The 22452-nt window shown below is 36.4% G+C and overlaps 3 protein-coding genes across 4 annotated transcripts; 2 read left to right on the top strand and 1 right to left on the bottom strand.

Moving 5' to 3' along the window:
• The first annotated feature begins 5574 nt into the window (after positions 1 to 5574).
• Positions 5575 to 8467, top strand: CYP711A1 (cytochrome P450, family 711, subfamily A, polypeptide 1). Its single transcript, XM_086599791.1, has 5 exons — positions 5575 to 6013; positions 6370 to 6522; positions 6692 to 7484; positions 7560 to 7655; positions 7890 to 8467. The coding sequence occupies exons 1-5, from the start codon at positions 5772 to 5774 to the stop codon at positions 8220 to 8222; spliced, it is 1617 nt and encodes a 538-aa protein (XP_086455917.1). The 5' UTR covers positions 5575 to 5771; the 3' UTR covers positions 8223 to 8467.
• Positions 8468 to 12349: 3882 nt separating this feature from the next.
• On the bottom strand, positions 12350 to 15601 carry LOC147507075 (heterogeneous nuclear ribonucleoprotein 1-like). The gene is made up of 7 exons (XM_086599788.1): positions 15512 to 15601; positions 15144 to 15392; positions 14975 to 15015; positions 13690 to 13853; positions 13503 to 13605; positions 13196 to 13365; positions 12350 to 13100 (listed from the first exon to the last, which is right to left on the bottom strand). Exons 2-7 carry the CDS (start codon positions 15359 to 15361, stop codon positions 12540 to 12542), a joined length of 1257 nt encoding a protein of 418 aa, XP_086455914.1. The 5' UTR covers positions 15362 to 15392; positions 15512 to 15601; the 3' UTR covers positions 12350 to 12539.
• Positions 15602 to 18786: 3185 nt separating this feature from the next.
• On the top strand, positions 18787 to 20899 carry LOC147507074 (uncharacterized). Of its 2 annotated transcripts, none has more exons than XM_086599793.1 (2): positions 18787 to 18938; positions 20402 to 20899. In XM_086599793.1, exons 1-2 carry the CDS (start codon positions 18896 to 18898, stop codon positions 20725 to 20727), a joined length of 369 nt encoding a protein of 122 aa, XP_086455919.1. In that variant the 5' UTR covers positions 18787 to 18895; the 3' UTR covers positions 20728 to 20899. The 2 variants fall into 2 exon arrangements, with proteins under 2 accessions (XP_086455919.1, XP_086455920.1); XM_086599794.1 differs by having other exon boundaries at positions 18799 to 18938; positions 20408 to 20899.
• The last annotated feature ends 1553 nt before the right edge of the window (positions 20900 to 22452 follow it).

Below are 22452 nucleotides of genomic sequence, written 5' to 3'. Positions count from 1 at the left end.
CAAACGTAAAACAATCTCCTTTGACACTCCAAGCAGCGCCGACAACAGATGGTACAACTTTCTTCTCTAGGAGTTTTTTAGATGCCAATAAAGAGAATACGATAACCTCTCTACTTTATATATAGTAGACACAGAAAGATCATCACCGTCAAATAGCAAACCCTCTTCATCCCATCAGTGGCTAAAAATGAGACGTTTCGCATAACTGTTTTGAGCGCCAAGTTTCAATCTAAAAAATCCATATCGACGACCTTGAGTAAAATCATCTAATGGCTCAACCACAACGTTGTACATGCTGAACTTCATCAACGCTTTGACTGCCACGTACACATCTCGAGCTCCATAACCGTCTCTTCAAACAAGAAAGGAATCATAACCACAACAGTTATTATTCCAGTCGTTCAACACTAATCCATGTAACCGTCCCATTACGTAACTACGGTTTCCGAATTTCTCGTCAGCACACCCTTTTCAAAGACGTACTAACAAGAGGGCTATGTAAAGGACATCCTACCCCTCAAGCACATGACACGCACACAGTCCACGTACAATGACTTGCCCACTCATCAAGATCGGTTCAGCATCAATGACTCGACTTCGTCTCATGACATCATCATCTGCCACTCTCATTATTGCTATCATCAATATCAGACATTTACCACTGCAACATTCAAATCATTATCATCATCACATCATTAACTACACTCTTTCTATACAAGCTCAAACAACATAAAACCTAAAACCGCCACACACATGCAACGCTTGTCAGGACATGTCGCTTATCCTGATGGCACACCTATCCATACCACCACATGTGTCCTACCAACTATTTGCTCACAATACCTATAAAAACCAACCCCATAACTACTATACGTTGGCTTGATTCCAGTCTCACCCCAAGGTACTGGATATGTTGGCATCTTTTTACTCATGAAGATCAACCATTTTCATCCACTAAAACACTCCCTTTCATTCCTCATCTAAATTAGAGCTAAGTCAACATTTGGTGTAATATTTTGTTAATCCCCTTAGGATAAAAATAGACATTTACAATAACCAATAAACCTAGACTTCTAAATCTAACCTACACTTTTAAAGCTAATTAATCTCTAAATAGAAAATACTGAAAATTCCAAATTCCTAATAAGTAATAATTCTAATTTCAATGCAATGATATTAGCAACTCAAAATTAGGAATGCTTGCACAAGTAATCAAACAACTCGTTTCTCACTTCACTTTTGGTCACACATGGACGTAGACACAGATGTTGGAGCTCAAGGATGCGTGCACGTGTACGTATGGTGTGAGAGCGTATGCCTCACCGTGTTTCCTTGCCATGTGTTTTGTTAATTTTTGAAACCTAATAATTTGTTGATTCGGACACTGTCACACCCCAAATTTTCAGGAAATTTAAAATAAGAAATTTTCCAAGATATAATTATCTCAATCGTCACCCTATTCAATCATTTGAAAACCTAGGATGAAACGAAACCATAATAACATATTATCAACCACGATATTAAAATCTTAGATCAAATTTAAAACCAAAATGAACAATCCTTCAATCACATTACTAAACTACAAAGAAATTAACCAACTCTATTACATCTGTCTCAAAACAAAACCGTACATTTCAGAAAAACTTAAACCAGAAGACTCCAAGAGCAAATCCAAATCACGTGTCCTCATCCACTGCACTCCACCATCTATGTTTCCAATAACACACCCACGTTGCAAAAGAAAGCAAACATGAGTCAGCAAATTGAATTTGCTGGTATAAGTAAGACTAAAATAAAAATAATATGTTCAATATTTCAAATAAAGAAATATACTATTACAATCATTTCAACTTGGAAGACAAGTTAGTTTCGTTTTCTCAAAACGGCATGTAGTTTCTTCCCAAGTAAGATTTCACCCCCAATATATAATATCCAAGAATCTCATATAACAGTACTCATCATTCCCATTTTCCAAAATAACTCACAACAACATAAATATCATTTACATTTCACTTATTAAATGCACATATAATAACCTAATTAAATATGAGTTTGATACACCTTACCCTTTTAAGCCAACACGTCGTCTTAGGGTAGGATATTTATATCCCTGCATAACAGATTAATAGATCTTACCCTCTTACAAAACAGAGTTAGACATCACAATAAAATGATTTATCTCAACCAGTCAAATTTTCATTTATAATCAAACCTCATTTAAGATATTTAAATATAATTGATACAACCTGGTTCGTCCCGCATATTCGGGGCACATATCATAATACATATATCAAGGGTAGTCATTCACATGACATCATTACGTTATAAAATTTCTGCGTGCATAACCATATATCTCAAACTATCACAAGTCATTAATATTTTGTAATAATATATCAAGTTATAATCATTTTGCAATCACATAAAAGATCACAAGCATTCACTAATATTATTTACAATCACACTTCACATCCATAACATCACACAAATTCACATACTTTTAGTTAATTCAATTCCACAATGTATTTTGTTTATTAATCACTTATTTACTTACCTCACATTTAGTTTCTACTACACGATTTGCACTTCACACATTTGCCAAATCACACATACCCGTGTGCCTCTCTCACACTGAGTGCCACTACAAGACATATGTTCCCAAGCAGGGATATCACCTCCAGGAACATATTTACATCTTGCAAACTCGTAACTTGTGAGTCACAGCTATCTCTGGGCTTTCCATGTGCATAATCATAGCCTTTTATGGGCATTCAATATCTCATGTCATTCATGACACATTCAATGAATACCTTGGGTCATTCTCACCACATTCAAGGAATACTCATCATATACTAACAGGTCATTCATGGCACATTCAATGAATACCTTGGGTCATTCCCACCACATTCAAGGAATATCCATCATAACACTAACAGGTCATTCATGGCACATTCAATGAATACCTTCCTATCACATGACATCTCAAGTCATAATATATTATTATCAAATCCTGAGGCATAAAGAGTTCTGAAGGTGTGGTCGACTCGTTGATAATATTATTCTCAACTCACTTATCATTATACTAGCATTAATCATGTACAACAATTGATCACACGTGCAGAAAGTTATTTTCACGCATCAATGCAAATCAATCACGTATTTAAATATCATTGAACGCAACACGAATGGTCATCAATCAAATATAATTCAAACATCCACAATCACATACACAATTAAATACTAACATTATACACATATAGTTATCACAAAACTAATATATAATATATAATATAGTGGCTGTATTTTTGCTCAAAGCTGCCTACGTATCCAAATATTTCAAGATTGGAATCAAGCCTTCGTAGTTCTTATCAGCCACATAGTCAAAATCAAAATCCATCAGTGCTAAACAACACCAAATCTTTATTAGATAATGACAAATATGTTTATACAAGTTTCGACAACATCCCATTATTGGATTAGTCCACAAAGTTCAATATTTAAAAAATCTGAAAAATTTAAAACAAAACCCCGCCCATGACAACTAAAATAGATCCACATGCATAAAAACACTTAATATGATAAGGGCCCAGCCCACACAAAGTTAAGAATCGGTATAACTAGACCAAACCTAACTAGAACATATTCGGCCCAAAAACAAACTCTAACCAAAGCCCATCTAAATTAATAGAATCCGGTCCATTTAAAATAAAAATGACACAGCCCTCAAAAATAATAGAAACCATCCCAACAGCTCAAGGCCCAAAACCATAAACTAAACTTAAGCCTAATGTGTGTTGTGCTTGCGAGGGTTTTTTCTATGACTATGAGAAAACGCAGACTCATCTTAGGAAGGATCATCCAAAGATAGTGAAACAATTAATGGCCAAAAAGTAAGATAATAAGATAGCATTGTTATCACTTCATTCTTGATCGAGGACCCATTGTGATATGTGTAGCTAGTGAGTAATCTCGTTTATGTCAAGCTTGTTGTTTGTTGATTTTGTAAGGCTTTGTGTGCTTTCCTAATGATCTAACTCTTAGGGAGGCTTTGTAAGGTTCAACGTTCAATAAACACAGGTGGGGATTTGCCTTAACCCCATAAACATTTCAAAAAAAAAGGATGAAATGTGCTTGCAACCCTACTAGCATAGGCCTCCAATATACACCTCACCAAGTACTTCTCCCCTTATCCAAATCGTGTTGTTGTGAAATCGTAAAAACCAATGAATGCAAGGTTCTAGTATTGTTTTAATCGATACTGCTCGACTCTTTATATAGGCTGGAATTTATTTTTGGATAGAGTTGTGTTGTCATTCCTAGACAAGGCGCTGCAAATAAAACGTTTCCATCACTATGATTTCTTCATTGATTAGTAGAGCAGCTCCTTTTTTGAATAGCACATCTACAATAATATTGCCCTTTCTCCAAATAGAAGTGATTTTCGAATCATGAATATTATTCATACAGTTCTGCCATCTTGCTTGCAATTGCCAAGGAAGTTTGCCACTCCTAAAAGTTGTAACTGTTGCTTCCCAATGAGTGAATTTGTGGGCAGATTGGTCTACAAACATCACATTTCTATTGGTCAAATCCATTTTCGGATAGTTTAAAAGTGTTTTTGGGCAGTAAAACAGTTTTTTTGGACAGCCACTCCACCAATCAGCAGCTGAGGTTTTGTAGACAGCAAACAGTTGTTTGTCCACAAACCTATTCTGCTTCCGAATCAGTTTCAACCCACAGTTTAGTAAACCCTTCTCAAAAGTTAACAGATGGACTGCCACGGACCATAAGTTCACTGGCACCCACTAAGCCCACTAGGTTTTAAGGCCCAAACATTTCTGCGTAATATATCCAAGAACACTAAGGTAGGAAGTAGATCCTCAAGTACTAACTAGTAAGGAACATACGACGATTTTGACGCAATATTTTAAGTCTAATGAAACTTTTGATTATGATCATAGCATGGAGCTTACTTCAACTTATTCCAGATCAAACTTTGAGCTGAAAATGAATTAAATTCATGTGGATAAAAATAGTCGGCAGGTTTTAACAGTTCATTTTAGTTTGAAACTCTACCTCGTGATGACCTCAGACCTCGTCTATAAGGGCCTTTACCAGTTTACCATTTATCCTTTTTTTTTTTCGGCCTGGTAAACTCGAAAATATATTAACAAAAAATGGTGCAGTTACAGGTCATTTGGACTTGTACAAGTGATGGGGGCTCGATCATTCAATGAATGAATTGGTGGACCTCTTAGGTGGCCTAGATTCCTTTTAGTGGTGAAAATATATGATAGAATTAAGTATCAAGTGATGATAGAGCCAGCTTTGTATTTATACTGAAGAATCATGGTGGAATTTGTGTTAGTTTCAGAACTGAAAAATATCATGTCAAAGAACCTCAAAATCATATTTGTTACAATATATCAGCAAAAATAATCTGGCACGATCGGCCCCAGAATTATTAAGATATATCGGAATTTAGAACTATTGTATGATTTGTTGGACTCACTTATATTAATGTTTGATGGAAAGCTTGTGTTATATAAACTTTTATTCAACTACCAATAATTAAATAAGCAGAAAGAGAAACAAAAGGTATCATATAATTCAAAGATGCTTCCGCAGTATTGATCATGCCCGACAAACATGAAGTGCCATTAGTGTGGGAAGTTCACATCTATGGTGACACACTTGCACTACCCTTTCTGTCTTTAAAAGACTAGAATCTCTTATGAAGCAACGTAATCTTCTCACCCCCTCACTTTCTGTTCATGGCCTTAACAGAGGACACTGTAAGATGGTTAGTAAAGATGGGAATATCCATTGCTCCAATTTTCTTCACTTTGATTGCCTTACTAGCAACTGTTTTGGTGTATTGTTATGCACCTTATTGGGCTGTTAGAAGGGTACCTGGTCCTCCCCCGATTCCTCTTGTAGGACACTTACCATTGTTAGCTAAGTATGGTCCAGATGTCTTCTCAATCCTCGCAAAACGCTACGGCTCCATCTTCAGGTACGCATAGGTATATGTACGTTTACAAGCTAGTGACCGAATCCGTTGATCATGTGGTATTCCAACAACAACAGCCCAATAAAATCATTTCTGTTGCGCAGAAAGAACACTATCAGCTTTTAGTCTGATGTGTTAATTTATGTACTACAACACAAAATGATCAGCAATTCTGTCTCTCAGTAATACCACCTGGGATGTGACAATCTTAAAACCCCTGAACTGGATTTCATTCGATCTTTCTGTAGCTTCAATTTCAGCCTGCATTGGAACCATATGGTTGGGCTAAAGCTTGGAAAGCTGCCCAAACAACATTTTGGGCCCCACTGTTATCTAGCTAACATCTTTTCTTGGACCAGGTTCCACATGGGGAGGCAACCACTAGTCATAATAGCTGACCCTGAACTGTGCAAGGAGGTGGGAATAAAGAAATTCAAGGATGTGCCCAACAGAAGCATCCCCTCTCCCATTTTGGCATCCCCTCTTCACCGGAAGGGTCTCTTCTTCACCAGGTAAGGTATATATGAAATTAGAAGTATGTAGTACAGTAGTCATGACCAAAAACACTCAAGTGTACCATCAAACTTTAGACTAATTGGAATGCATAAAAATGGAACTACTGCTTTTCTTGGGATAGTTGGCATATTGGAGACAAAAGTTTGACTAAAACTGACTTTGCAGGGATACAAGATGGTCGACAATGAGAAACACCATAATATCACTTTACCAACCATCACACCTTGCTAGCCAAGTCCCCACCATGCAATCAGTTATGGACTCCCTAACAGCAAACCTCCCCAACTCAGAACATGAAGACATTGTATTCTCCAACCATTCCCTTAAAATGGCCACTGACATAATTGGCCAGTCAGCTTTCGGTTTTGACTTTGGCCTATCCAAACAACACTCACTCAGCAATTCTATGAATTGTGGTGAAGGAAGTGATGACATTGACGATGAAGTCTCAGATTTCATCAAACAACATATATACTCCACTACTACCCTCAAAATGGATCTCTCTGGCTCATTTTCAATCATACTTGGGCTTCTACTTCCTATTTTTCAAGAACCATTTCGTCAAATACTGAAGAGAATGCCATGGACTATAGATTATAAAGTATACCAAACAAATCTGAAATTGACACGTCGACTTGATGAGATTGTAGAGAAGAGGTCATCGAATCGTGATGATCGCATACAATCCAAAGACTTCTTGTCACTTATACTGAATGCAAGGGAATCGCAAAAGACGGCCAAAGATCTTTTCACCTCAGACTACATCAGCGCACTTGCTTATGAGCACCTTTTAGCTGGATCAGCAACAACATCATTTACATTGTCTACCATTCTTTATCTTGTGGCTGGTCACCCTGAAGTTGAGAAGAAGTTGGTAAAAGAGATAGATGATTTTGGCCCGCATGATTTGATGCCAACAGCTCATGATCTACAAAATAAATTTCCCTATATTGATCAGGTTGGTCTCCTACCTATGTTTTTCCTTCGATATCCTTTCAAGAAGCCCATCTAACAAAGTCATTTCTCTTCACAGATAATTAAAGAGGCAATGAGATTTTACACTGTATCTCCATTAGTTGCCCGGGAAACCTCCAGAGAAGTAGAAATAGGAGGCTATGTTCTACCAAAGGTATCAGTAACACTTTCACGCATGAATGTGTTAAACTGGTTTATTTGTACGTGTATGAATCTAGTGAGATATCAGGCTTATACTCAGTTATTTCACATATGTGAGTAGGTAAATAGTTTTGGCTGGTTTTGGATCTTTCATAGCAATCAAACTTTTAGGCCATGCTTGACGCAGAGATTAGAGTCATTAAATTACCTACGCTCATCAGTAATGATTCTCATGAAATGTCTGTAGGGAACATGGGTCTGGTTAGCACTTGGAGTCCTGGCAAAAGATCCTAAGCATTTTCCTGAACCACACAAGTTCAAACCAGAGAGGTTTGATCCTAACTGCGAGGAAGAAAAACAACGGCATCCCTACGCAAACATTCCATTTGGGATTGGACCGCGAGCTTGTATTGGAATGAAATTTGCCATACAAGAACTAAGACTGGCGTTAGTTCATCTTTACCAGAGATATACATTTCGGCACTCTCCCAACATGGAAAAGCCTCTGGCCTTCGACTATGGCATCGTCCTTAACTTCAAGCACGGTGTCAAGCTCAGAGTTAAAAAAAGAACTTCATAATTCCAGCTGATGAATGTCGTTGATGATTTAGTGACAGTGTTTGTGAAAAACCAAGTCTAAAGCTATCAGCAGCACTACTGAAGGAGTTGTTACTACTTATACGTAATACTGAAGTAAATTGGATTGTGCATACTTCGTCTCATACATTATAGTATGATAATAGATTGGTATTGGATTTTCTTTGCTGTTGTTTTTATAAATAACAGTATTTCAGTTATTTATTATGTTGAACAGTTTCTGTTTCACTATGGCATTTCTGTTAGGAATATACAATTTAATTGTACTTACTTTTTACCAATTACCAAACTATACAAACCTTTTGTCTTATAAGTGTCTTGTACTTCTTAATTAAATCCGAGCCTAGTGTAGATACACTATATCCTTAAGACAGATTTTCCCCCTCACCGTGCTTGAAGGTTGATGGAAAACTGTTTCCCAAGATAGAACGGATTTCCTTCTATAGAAAGCTAGCACTTCAATTCTATAGAATCAGATAACACAACATAGTATTTGACTAAGAACAAGGGGAGAAGAGAAAGATCAGAACTCTGTGTGATCTGGTGTGTCTTTCTCTCCAAATTCATCCACTATTTATAGGTGAGTGGTGCATCTTCGAAACAACATAGTGACTCTTGGGAAAAAGTAAGTAATTTTTTGAAAAGTCACATGTTTCGAAAAGATACATCATTTCGGCATAAAACACTGTTTCGAACCAGTACCTATTTCGAAAGGTCACACCTTTTCGGCATGATACACTGTTTCAAACCAATACACTATTTCAAAAAGGTTTTTCTCACTTTACATACTGTTTCTTTTCAGAAACCAATTTCATATCAATATAGGATAACTTGGGAGACAAATTACTCATTCATATCTCAAATGGATTTGAGCAAATCATTTTTCTAACAATCCCCCACATGAATGAAAATTTGGTTTCTTCTATCATAAACATCGGATTGCGTTCTTTTTACAAATGAAAAGATACCGCGTCGAGTCAAGTAGCATGGGAGGCCTTGAACTTGCCTTAGTGAAAGATGATCGGATTTAATTGGACGATCGGTAGACTTCAATTAATGTCCTTGAATCGTCGGCCGCTTGTATAAACCTAGACAATCATCTTCACGCAGCACCTTCTCGAATCTTGTTGGTTCTCACGCTTTTGTTCATTTTGGCCTTGAACACTTCTTGGTTTCAAATAGTGCTTTTGAGACATTTGCCTTTAAAATTCTCATAGAAGCGGCCCCACTTCATATGACTAACATAGGTGATTTATATAAAGAGTATTCTCAATGATACTCCACTTGGATAACATAAGTTTCAAGATATAGTAAATTATTAAAAGTTGGACTTATCCTAGTTCTCATGGCCGGCAGATATGCACCGGCCTTATATAGGAATGGGTTAGAGTATAATATTACTCTCCAAAGGCTAATCGAGTCACAAACATAATTCAGTTGGCCCATTGAATCTAGATCTTGGGATCTCCAGTCAACTAAGTTGGTTTTTCCATTATGATGACTTTTGGTTGATTATCTCATAGGTTTTAAGTCCATTCCCCTTGATAATCTTTCTACTTGCTCTCTTGTTAAACCTTTTGTAAGCGAATCCGCAGTGTTATCTTTTAACCTTACATAGTCGATTGAGATAACTCCATTTGAAAGCAATTGTCTAACGGTGTTACATAGTCGATTGAGACGTATGTGTCGAGACTTCCTGTTATACATGCTACTCTGTGCTTTACCAATAGCAGATTGGCTGTCACAGTGTATACACACTGCTAGCACAGGTTTAGCCCAGTTTGGAATATCCTCTAAGAAATTTCGAAGCCACTCTGCTTTTTCTCTAGCCTTGTCCAGTGCAATGAATTCTGATTCAATAGTGGATCTCACTATGCACGTTTGTTTTGAGGATTTCCAAGAAACAGCTACACCTCCAAATTGACATTAAGATGCACAACTGGCGAGGAAAGGTGGACCTGATGGTAGCTCACTTAGACCATTTTCAAGTCATTCTTGGAATAGACTTTTTGAAAGAGAACAAGGTGGTAGTAATACTACACTTGGGGGGAATTATGATCCAAGATTCCGAGAATCCTTATTTCATTCCAGATGTTAGGAATGGTTGGTGCTAAAAATGTTCTAAACATATTTTATTATTTGTAAGATGTATGTGTTTTACTATTGCGCCAAATAGTGCCAATAAAGAAGATTGTTTAAGATATTGTTCTATAAGCATACTTGTCGATTACCAAATTGAGGTCTTTGTATCCGAAGTATTCGTTTCGATTCGGGTACTATATAAAATTTTTGATTTTTTGAATTTTTAGACATTCTTTAACAAGATTCGGCCGGGTTCGGTCGCATCATATATAATCGCTTTGGGTTCGATTCATATATCTAAATAGTTTTCCAATTTATTGACTTTGTCATATTTGAGAAATTGGAAAATGTTTCACATATATAAATGATAATCTCTTTGAATTAATTAATTTAAAATTGGAAATTTGTTGAAGCATTACTTGTCAAAAAAAATGCATCAAATGTGGTGTTTTTAAAATTGGAAATCTCTTACTCAAAAAGGAGAGATGCATAAATTTCTTGGAAAATTGTAGGAAACTTATTCCAAAAATATACTTATTGTTAAGTAAACAAAAAAATCAAATTGATATAACAAATATATCATGAACAAACCTTTGGTTTAACTAATGAACTTAATTTTCCAATTATTAAATCCGAGCCTAGTGAAGATTCATTATGTCCTTAAGACAGATTTTCCCCCTCACGGTGCTTGAAGGTTGATGGAAAACTGTCTCCCAAGATAGAACGGATTTCCTTCTATAGAAAGTTAGCACTTCAATTCTATAGAATCAGCGAACACAACATAGTATTTGACTAAGAACATGGAGAGAAAAAAAAATCAAAACTCTGTGTGATATGGTGTCTTTCTCTCTAAATTCATCCACTATTTATAGGTGAGTCGTGTCTTTTGAAACAACACAGTGACTCTGAGGAAAAAGTAAACAACTCTTTGAAAAGTCACATGTTTCGAAAAGACACACCATTTCGATAAAAAGCATTGTTTCGAACCAGTGCCTATTTCGAAATTAAGTTCATTAGTTGAACTAAAGGTTTATTCATGATATATTTGTTATATCAATTTGATTTTCTTGTTTACTTAACAATAAGTATATTTTTGGAATAAGTTTCCTACAATTTCTTTCCCCATGGACTTGGAGGCTAATTCGAGATTGAGGCAGTCTTCTAAAAATCAGTCTAGGCCGCCCAGGCGGTGCCCAACCAACTCTCCTAGGCTCAAGTCGTTTAAAAAATTGGTGGACCGATTAGGCGGTCTAGGTAGACAATCAGCCTCTAGGCAGTCCAGTCAAGTTTTTTGTTTTTTTTTTTTTTTTTTTTTAATGATTAAATATCGAAAATTAAAGACTCATGTAGGCTTAAGATTTGAATGAATTTAAAAGACTGAAGTCCAATGTAAATTATATGTCACTATAAGAAAGAGAAATAGTATGTTTTTATATGAAGTTGATCTTCTTCAACTATTACGTATTTTTTTAATAAGTATCCTTGTTTGTGTTTTTTTTTTTGAGTTATGGTAAGTATAAGTGTGTACTAAAAAAAAAAAAAAAAAAAAGCCTAGCGCCTTGCACTCTCCCACCACCGACTAACGCCATAGCGTTTTTAAAAATATTGGATTGAGGACTTTACTCTTTTCTCACGCCTGCCCTTTACATACAAAAAATATGTTAAAATTAGTCTATTAGTGTCTTCTCTACAGTCCCATAAGAAGATTCCACCCATATAAGCACATGCAAGATTGATCACAAACAATATCTCCAATCTAATGAGTTCATTTCTCCACAGGATGTTCTCTATCCTCTGTTATCTTAAACCTCTCTGATTACATATACTGTACCATGTTAATGATTCAATAAATTCGTATATCGATTTTTAATCGCTGCAAAAAATAACATCTTCAACTTCATATAATCCAGGCATGAATAGGAGCTACTATCTCATCAACTTACACAGTTCTCTTTTTTAGGTAAAGCTTGTAGCGTTCCCATTAAATTTTAAAAAAAGACTATCACGTGTAAAATTATCGAACAGAAATTTGGAGAAACAGTATCAAAACCATTACAAGATATATTAGTCTAAAGAGTTACAAAATTTATGGGCAATAATCGCCAATTTAACACAAAATTAATTCAGGGAGACAAGGTAACATTGACTGTTTGAAACGCAATGAAACAAATGAGCTCAGGATAGCGAGAAATACATCTCCAAGAATAGCTTTCAATCGTCACCTACCATATGGATGATACCTTCCCCTGGCAGCAGAACCACTCCCATATCCTCTACCACCAGCACCACTGCCATAAGAACCGGCTCCACCGACACCACCATAAGAACTGCCTCCACCGACACCACCATAAGCAGCAGCACCTTCACCACCATAACCACCACCATAGCCACCAGTACCATATGAGCCACCATAGCCCCCGGCACCGTATGAGCCACCATAATAGCCAGCGCCACCATAGCCAGCACCATAACCACCTGGGCTGCTGTAGCTATCGTCGCCATACTCTCCATTCCCATACATGGGCCCACCATACCCAGCCCTATGACTATATCCACCATATGCATCATAAGAACTAGCAGGGCCTGCACCATACCCCCTACCATATCCACCATATCCTTTGTTGGACCTGCCTCCATACCCACCTCCAGATCTATAACCACTTCCGAAACCAGACGCACCAGTCCCATAAGAACTAGCAAATCCACCGCCATAACGATCCCTAGCGTCACTACCACGATCTCCACCGCCTCTTTTAGGTTCTGCCTTCTTGATCTCAACCTGCGAAATCATTTGAATATTCTCACATTAAAAATGAGGGAGGCAGATGGAACAGTCAAAGCACTATCAATTAGAAGTCAAGCTTTCAAACCCACCTGTTTACCTCCGAGTTCATGAGTTCTATCCTCATTGATGATCTGTTCAACAGCTTCCTCGCTCTCAAAGGTGACAAAACCAAAACCTCGTGACCTTCCAGAGCTGTGATCCAGCATTATCTGCTGCTCAACAATGTTACCATAAGATGAGAAGTACTCCTTCAACTCATCTGCATAACGACAAATATACAGTCAAGGAAGATCCATTTAAGAAAAGGATGAGAAGAGCTCCCAGAACTCACGTTTGTGAAAACAAGAATATACAATCAAGGAAAATCCACTTTAAAAGACCAGATTTTAGTGCTACCTTCTGTAATAGAAGGGGGAATGCCACCCACAAAAATTTTCTTTGTCTTCTGACTGCCTTTTACCTCCATATCCTCTCTAGGGACTGTTCTCTTTACTTCCACCTGATAAGGAAAAACAGAATAGTTTAGCCATGAGTGAAAAACTTAACTATGGAAATTAATACGGGCATTAAATTCCAAGCTTACAGTTCTGCCATTGATAATATGTTCATCCTCCAAAACTTTATCCAAAACAGAGGGGTTCGAAAATGTGATGAATCCAAAACCTCGAGGCCTTCTTGTATGCTTCTCCTTCATAATTACCGAATCAATGATTTCTCCGTACTTCTCAAAATGCTTAGTGAAATTCTCTGTAACAAGTCACCCATAAATAAAGATAAAGATGTAATGTTGTCAGATGTCACATACCATAGAACAGCTTAAATTAGAATTGCGACAAGCAAGCCAGATTGCATTGTGCAAGCACACCAACAGCAAAACATTCTCATCTCATTAGCACCAGAAAAAGGAAAAGGCAGACGAGAACAAATAAAATAAGAACAAATTTGTGACACAGACTAGTAAATTTCGAAAAATTATGCTAGCAATTTTGTTTACAAACCAAGTAGGTTTTGCCTGGGTTTGAGCATGAATGAGCAATATAACCAGCAGCAAAGGGTCCAAGGAGCATGTCAATTTTAGGATAGCACCACAAGAATGATACCACAATCTCATTAAGAATATCATTTCTTTAGGGTACTAATAATACAAAGCAGATATATACGGAGCTTAGACCTACCACGTCAATGTACAGATTGCCCATAATTTACATGCATCTCATTGAATCTTGTAAAAACTAAAGAGACTAATTGAAATTCTTTCGTTTCTATATTGAAGGATATAATTGAATTACATCAGCAGGTGGCTTTATTTGTTTAGTCATTTCTTCCAAAGCATTACTGAAGGTGCTGAAACTGGGCTACATAACAATGGAATATAAACACCCTAGATTTCACACAGAGACAGTAAACTGTAGACAGTCATCTCAAACTTCACACCATGTATAGTCAGCAATAAGAGGCTATATGTTCATTCCATATAGACAAACAACACATTTGTGTCATAATCTACTATGACAAGTTGTCTCAAGCAATACAAGTGAAGGCTATACAATTTTTCATATTAGGAGTCGGGACAGATAAAGAATGCCACAACACAAAGTTAAAGTCATCCAATTAAACAGTCTACATAACCACTATTAACTAACTTTGTCTATTTAATATTTCCTAGTAGATGGTCGAGCTTCTAATTCTAGCCGGAACTCAAATACAAGCTCAATTACTCTGGTGTATTCAAAGCCTACAACTAATGCATGTGGGGCAAAAAGATAACAATGGCACTTACCACTATGTATCATTCAACGATATTTCACAACAAATTGGACTACACAATGTCCTAAGTTAACAATAAACATAACGTAATATTATAGTACCTTCAGTGGTGTCCCACGAAACGCCTCCGACGAAGATTTTTCTACCAAACAAAAAAACTTAAAGTTATTCTCATTATCCTCAATTCCCAACAACTCGGGTGAACCGCCCCCATTCCCCTAAACATAACGAAATATCTACAAGACTAAAACTAAACTAAACTAAACTAACCCTGGTGAAGAACTTCCTCCTCGTTCATCATGATGATTATGCTTTCTATCATCATCTCCTGCACTATAATCAACAACAACAACATTACCACGTTCTTCTTCTTCTTCTTCTTCTTCTTCATCTTCTTCCTGAATTTCTTCATGTTCAATCTCTACTTTTTCATTGTTTATTGTGTTATATTCTTCAACCCCATTTTGCGTCTCTTCTTTTACATCCATTACTTTTAATAATCAACAACCTAAAAAAAAACCTGCAAACCAATAGAGATAAACTTTTTTAACTAGCTATTTTAACCTAAAAACCTTACCTTTGACTCGATAACCAACTATAAACCCTAAATTGAACAAAGAATCTAGATTCCAGTACCTACCTATCTAGGAAATTTCAATTGATTTGAAATTTTAGGGTTTATGGATTTGAAGATTGAAACCCTAGAAAGAGTTTTGTGTTTAAAATAGGATGGGTATGGAAATTCAAATTTATTTTATTCCTTTTTACTTCTGGCTATAGTCGACGCACGTGCTATTTTTTCAATTTGGGCCCAAACATGAGGCCCACAACTAGCTCTACAAGCCTACACAGTGTTTATTTTATACAGGGTCTCATTTCTCAAACGTAGCACTCACGGTTAACTCACAATCAGACGACCTAGATGATGGAAGTAGCAAGTTATGTAGTATGTTCACCAAGATGCATATGCCAGATAGAGAAGCAACATTGATAAGGTGTAATATCAGATGAGGAATTGTGCAGGTTTTAAATGTCAAACGTATCGGATGCATCACCTATACCATGATAATGCAATGGAAAGACGTTGAAGCCGGTGGAGTTTCCATAGAACACGTCCACGGTCCACCATAGGGGGGAGGGGTGTAGTCCATTTTGAAACTGACTGATTGAGGCTAAGGCCATTGTAATTCAATGGCTTGTTCTCGAGTACTTGTTTTTTTTTTTTTCGATAATCCCATCAAAGAGCATAAATAGATTTTACAGACTCTAGACACAAGTGTTGGGAGATTTCACTAGAAAGTCACACCTCAATCTAGTTACTTTCTATCCCAAATGATTTCAACTTGGAGCTCACACCAAGAAAATTACCCACCCAAGACTTTGGTAGTTATCACAACAAACTCAACAAGCAAAACCACTAATTTATCATCACAATCATAGCAAACAATAAATATATAAGTAAATGATGCAAAAAAGATACACAAAGATTTAAGGTGGTTCGGTAAATGTTATCTACATCCACACAAGAGCCGAGTTTCCTTTATAGTAAAATTGTATAATTTACAAAAGGTAACTAGAATCAATAACAAAAGGCCTTACTCAAACCCTAGCTCAATAGAGCTCCCACAATTCCCATGAAATGAATCTCTCAAAGTTATTTCAACCCTAACCATAAGTTTCTTAGGTGGGGAGAAAATTTCGTGAGAAAATGGATTTGGTTATTGAAATTTCGACAAACGAATTTTGGTTGGTTTACCTGGGCCATCCAAACTTCTCAAGGTTGGTTATATCGGGCGACTTCAAAATAGAAAGGAAGAAATGTGCATGGATCTCAGTTGGTTCTCTTGGGTCGTTCAAACTTCTTAAAGTTGGTCAGATCAGGCTGACTTCAATGCAAGAGAGAAAAAACTACACAAAGGTGGGACAATGCTGACGGGCCGTCCAAGAGTGAAAAAAACTGGCTTAATCCAGCCATCTATGTTTCACAACTGTTAGTTCCTCGCTACCATCACCGGAGCAAAGCTCGACGGTTCCACAAACCCAACAACAAGGGGGGCTGGCTCCCTGGAACTTGCTTGAGAGTACTTGTTTTAGGAAGTAACAGTAATAACTGAAAGTTGTATATCTGGAGTGAGTTAATGAGTTTGTGAAGAAACAAACTCGAATACTATATGTTTTAGGAAAGTAACAGTAATAATAGAAAGTTGTATATCTGGAGTGAGTTTATGAGTTTGTGAAGAAACAAACTCGAATACTTGTTTTAGGAAAGTAACAGTAATAATAGAAAGTTGTATATCTAGAGTGAGTTTATGAGTTTGTGAAGACACAAAATCTCCTAGTTTTTTTTCCCAGAGAGCTCTGTTTATAAGTCCCTGCCTTTTCTTCAAGTTTCAATCATATATGGCAAATCCTTATTACTATTATCACTTTCTAGGCGAAGAAGAAGAAATAGAAGAAGAAGAAAGAAGAGTGATACTCTAGTACTGGGCCCACAAGTTCAAAAAGACAAAAGAATATTGTGTATGATAGTGATGGAACTGATAGGATTTGTGGTTTGCCTGATCCAATTAGTACTCCATCATATTATGTCTTTCATGGACATGAAGGAACTAAAGCTAACAAGTTTAATTTCAAGAAGATGGAGGTCATTGTGGAAATTGCTTCCTACTCTGAACTTCAGTTACTCTTTATGGAACATAAAAGGAATATATGTTTATGAAATTCGTCAACCAAATTTTGTTACTCCGTGACAATATACTATCACTATAGATAAGCTATATTTATCTTCTTTACCCAAAAATAAAAAAATAAAAAAAAATAAAAAATAAAAAATCCTATTATCATTTTCATTATGAATCACCCAATGAAATAGTACATCCTCGATTGCTGACTAAAGTTCTTCAAGGTCTCTACCATGCCACAACTATTGAATTATCTATATGCATGAGAATTGTATTAATGCCTCGATCAATGAAATGTTAACAAGTATATTGAGGAATGACCCTTTGCAAAGAGCATGATGTTCATATAGTTCACCAAATTCTCTCTAGTTGTAGAAATTTAGCCACATGACGTGCTAAAAAAATACAAACGCGTGGTTATAACTTATAATTAGCATTCAAACAAGTACAACTATTTCTTTACTGCAAAGCTTTGGGAGATGTTATAGGGGACAAATTTCTCAAACTATATTCGTAATTCTCTTACTGCTTAGAATTGGCCACAAGATGGTAATGCTAGACATGCAAGTGATGGAGGCCATGTAAATATGCAATTGAGGCATGTTTTCTGCTTCGTCGTAGTATGATCTTCTATATAACAAAGAAGGGTGGAGTGGGTCAGTGGGACGACAAATTCTACTTCATAAGGTGATATTTGGTCGTGTCTCCCTTTCACCATAGCCACTAGATTGTTTTTCTAGAGTGAGTTAACAGGTTTTTTGGGGTGAGTTTAAAATTTTTTCTCACCTCACCCACTCCACACAAAAAAAGTCTGGATTGTTTTTGGGTTGAATTTTTATAGGTTGTTGGGCTCTGAAAACATAAGTAAAGGAAGAGAATGCAAAAAGCGCCGCCAGATCATCTTTATGACGGATGTGCATCGGGAGCGTCGAAGACGCACGTATCTGTGCCGTACGGGAGAATGCGCGTCGGGGACCAAATGCGAGCCTATCTTTGCCGGGCAAATACTAGTACTTTAAGAAAAACCAAAAAAGACAGGAGGTCGCGTCACATTAATTTAATTTCCCAACATCGATTAAAATGATTGTTTCATTTTTCGTTTATTTGATCACGTTTTAAGGTTGTTGTTAGCTTTGACTTTTAAATTAGTTTCAAAACTATATGCTCCGCTAGTATAATTGCCCGTTTCTGAAGTTTGGGAACCCGGGCCCATAACTTATGCTAGCGAATCTTATTAACACGCTTTAACGCCAACTAATATTCGTTGTTTGTCAGAAAAGTAAGTTTTAAGTACAGAGAAAAAATTCTCCAAAAAACAAAAGAAAGTTTTCATTTTCATTCATGGCGACTAAGACAGAACCAGAGAAAACAGAGAGTTTTTCAGGTATACTTATATTTTTCCATTCCACAAATATTTCTCTGGTTTGTCAATCTTTGTTTCGTTTTCTTCCTTTCATGGAAATTAATTGCTTCTTATTGCCTTTTCCTTGTAAATAAACATCTCTACATTTATGGTATATGGGTTTTGCGTAAAACTGAATTGTTTTCCCATACATCCTTAGTTTTTTTTTAAATGTATTTGTGTTTTTGTTGTTCTTGGATACTTGTAATGAGAAATTATAGGACGTAAATTATAGGGAAAAAAAAAAATTGCATTTTGGAATAAGATGTTTAGTTTTGGAACTTTAAGGGCGTGAAGTTGTGTGGGTTATGCCGAATGACCTGTTAGTCATGCAATGGAGGGTGAACTGGTGTAGTTTGGCACCCCTTTGGCAAAAAGTAAAACAGTAATGGTTATTTTTTATATGTCTTTTTGCACCCAGTATGTTTTATAGTTCTACGGCATCGGGTTGCCGCAAGATTTTATATCCTACGGCAGACAGTTGCTGTGATATCGCACAATCCACGGTATCGGGTCGCTGCGAGATCCCATATCCCGCGGCAGGCAGTTGCCGCGGAATTTTTTTTTTGTGTTTTTTATTTTTTTTCATTTCAAATTTTGTGTATTGAACACACATGACATATGAATACTTCATTTTCTTCTTTAAAGTTTTTTTATACACTCCAAAAACAACACCAAAACCATGACAAAAAAAATATACAATCGAGACATAATTTTGCTATTTCGCGACAAATATTTTCATATACTATAAGAAAAACTTGTGATCAAATTAATGAAGAAGAGTTTTGATAATTAACACAAGCAAAGACTCTATTTTAGTGAACACAACTATCTTGGCAACTATTTTTTTTTACGGTGGCTATAAAAAAAAAAATTTAAGAAAAAAAGACCCATGGCAACCACCTTCCATGGGATATGGATTTTGCGGCAACCCAATGTCGTAGATTGTGCGATCTTGCGGCAACTTTTTGCCGTAAGTGTTTTTTATGTGATTAATTGAAGGGTGTCAGTACTTTTGAATTGGTCAAAGGGTGCCAATTCCATAAAGTGGGGTGTCAATACTGCGACCCATGTTTTATTGAATTTGCATTATAAATTTGGTAGTGAAATATTGAGTTGAAGTATAAAACCACTTAACAAAACACATCCAAAGCACTTAAACTCGATGGTTAGAAAACTTTGCATTATCCTATTTTGACCATGACTCCGAGATCGTCCATTCCTAGTACCATACACCCCAATCTATAATGCTTGTATCTAAGTTCTTACGCTCGGTTTATTTTCAAGTGTGTGTTCTACTTGAAAGGGGCATTCCATGGAAATCTTCTTGTTGGTGTGGTGTATTATTTTTGGATGAATACTGGTCTGCCGTAATTCTATTTGATTCTTACATTATAAGAAACGGAGAGAATGATTTCATTGGTTATATAATTTTGCATTGTCAGATAAAGATGTAAAAGCACCAAATCTACTTGAAAGAGCAAAGGAAGAGATTGAAGCAATCCTGCATCCTGAGAAATCACCACACCATCACAAAGAAACTCATGGAATGAATGACAATATCAATGAGAATACCCCCATTGATGAAGTTAAGGCTCCTGGTGTATTTGAACGTGCTAAGGAAGAGATTGAGGCCCTTGTTGAAGCTATTCATCCAAAGAAAGGATCGGAAAGTCATGATTCTTCTTCCAAGAAACATGGTGGGTTCTTTGTTACACTTGGAAGAAAGTTTGAGAAAATATGTTCTCCTGGTAGTAAAAATAGAGATTAACGTAACAGTCCATTCTAAAAGATAATTGTTACATAATACTCATTCGATTGGTTTTCACTCTCCTCCTACTTTGTATTTTGATATCCATAGCTCTTTCTGCTTTGAGCCTTTGATGTTGTCAGAATATGGAAGGTTTGTAAGTGAAATTTAAAATTTGATAGCTTTTCCTTCAGTTTATTGCATAATGCGTAGTTAGATTAAATTTCACTTCTTGAAGCTCTGCTTCCCATGTCTTCCTCTCTGAACTCACAAATGAAATTTGAACTTTGAATAAGCAAACGATGTGAAATAGAAGAATTTGTTTCACATCCTTGTGCCTATGTGTACCCAAATTGCTTGCATGCTCAATTTATTGGCAATGGAAAAAAAATCAATGTAAGGGGTTGTTTGTTTTTTTATTTTTAAGCATTCAGCACCGCTGAAAACTAAGTTTTCAGCATTCAAAGAAAGTCAAGTTGTTTGTTTTGTTGGAGTCTTCAAAGATTCAAAGGTACCAAACCGACTTGAAGATTCCGCGTTTCTTTTCTTCTCAAGAAGAAAGAGTCGCTCAAGTTAGGTTTCCACCTCTACCCTTCCATAACTTGATAACTCCAACTCATCTTCTCCCACTTTTTTGGTTGTTGGCTTATAATAACAAGGTACATAAAAGTCGTGTTTTATTATTTTTTTTCCAGCAAATATCGATTTCTCTACTATATTTATCTTTGATCCATTCTTAATATGTGTTGTGTGTACTATTTATATATCTGGAAAGTAAAGTGTGGGTGGATCGTGCTAGGTATGAGTATATTTAGAGGGTCTCATCGTTTCTTGTGAAAAACTCAACTAGTACGAGGAGGAAAGGTAGGCAGATTTTGTTTACCTGTGTGATATGTTAATCAGTGCACGAGTCTTTTTTGTAAGGTTTCCTTGTTTGGGTTCCATTCGTGGAAACAGCCTCTCTCTGCATGGTGAGGTAATCAGCGCATGCGTCATTTTTGTTAATCACCGGGTTAAATTCTTTTAAGTCAATGTTGCAGCAACGCACTGAAAGTGCTTATAAGATTGAAATAAAAATTGGACTGAGAAGTCGGTTATAACAACTTAGCAAGGTACTCTTCCTAGTTACTGTTTGTCAATGACAAACGAGTTTGGGATAGATGGAGAGGGTGGCCAATAGCCACAAAAGTGGAAGATGTGATACAAAAGAAGATATAGATAGATCACTCGTCTGGATCTCGTGGGGTGATGAAGGAATTTTTTCCATAATCATGCAGCTACAACTAGCTGCTTAACTGTAAAGTTCTAGGCCCAGTTTACCCGAGTCATTCTGTTTCCATTCGTGGAAACCTAATAATGCAAACTATAGATCTTATATTTGATCTTTCAAATGAGAACTATAAAGTTCTATAGTTGATGTGATTTCATTAAAAAAAAAAATATAGAAATTAGGTGTGTCGTTTAAACAGCATACAGATTGGGCTTCTGATACTTAATTTATGTTGTTTGTGGAATTGCTTGAGTAGTAGGCATGTATGTTTCCATGGCTATGTGTTTGGTAGTTACGGTACTGTTGGTCTTTGGATGACTTGGCGTGTTTGTGTTTTAGATGTCAGATGTTTTAAGCTTAGCGCTGGTCTGATTTCGAGCTTAATTTTGATTTAGTTAGAGTTTGAACTAATTTTTTTTTAAAACACAAAAAAGTAAGGTCTGGAAGTCTGCTTTTCAACCCAATTGACCTCGTCG

Source organism: Coptis chinensis, chromosome 3, assembly GCF_015680905.1.
Source record: "Coptis chinensis isolate HL-2020 chromosome 3, ASM1568090v1, whole genome shotgun sequence".
Classification (NCBI taxonomy): Eukaryota; Viridiplantae; Streptophyta; class Magnoliopsida; order Ranunculales; family Ranunculaceae; genus Coptis; species Coptis chinensis.
The sequence above is the reverse complement of the archived record's forward strand: the minus strand, read 5'-3'. Positions and strand labels throughout refer to the sequence as shown.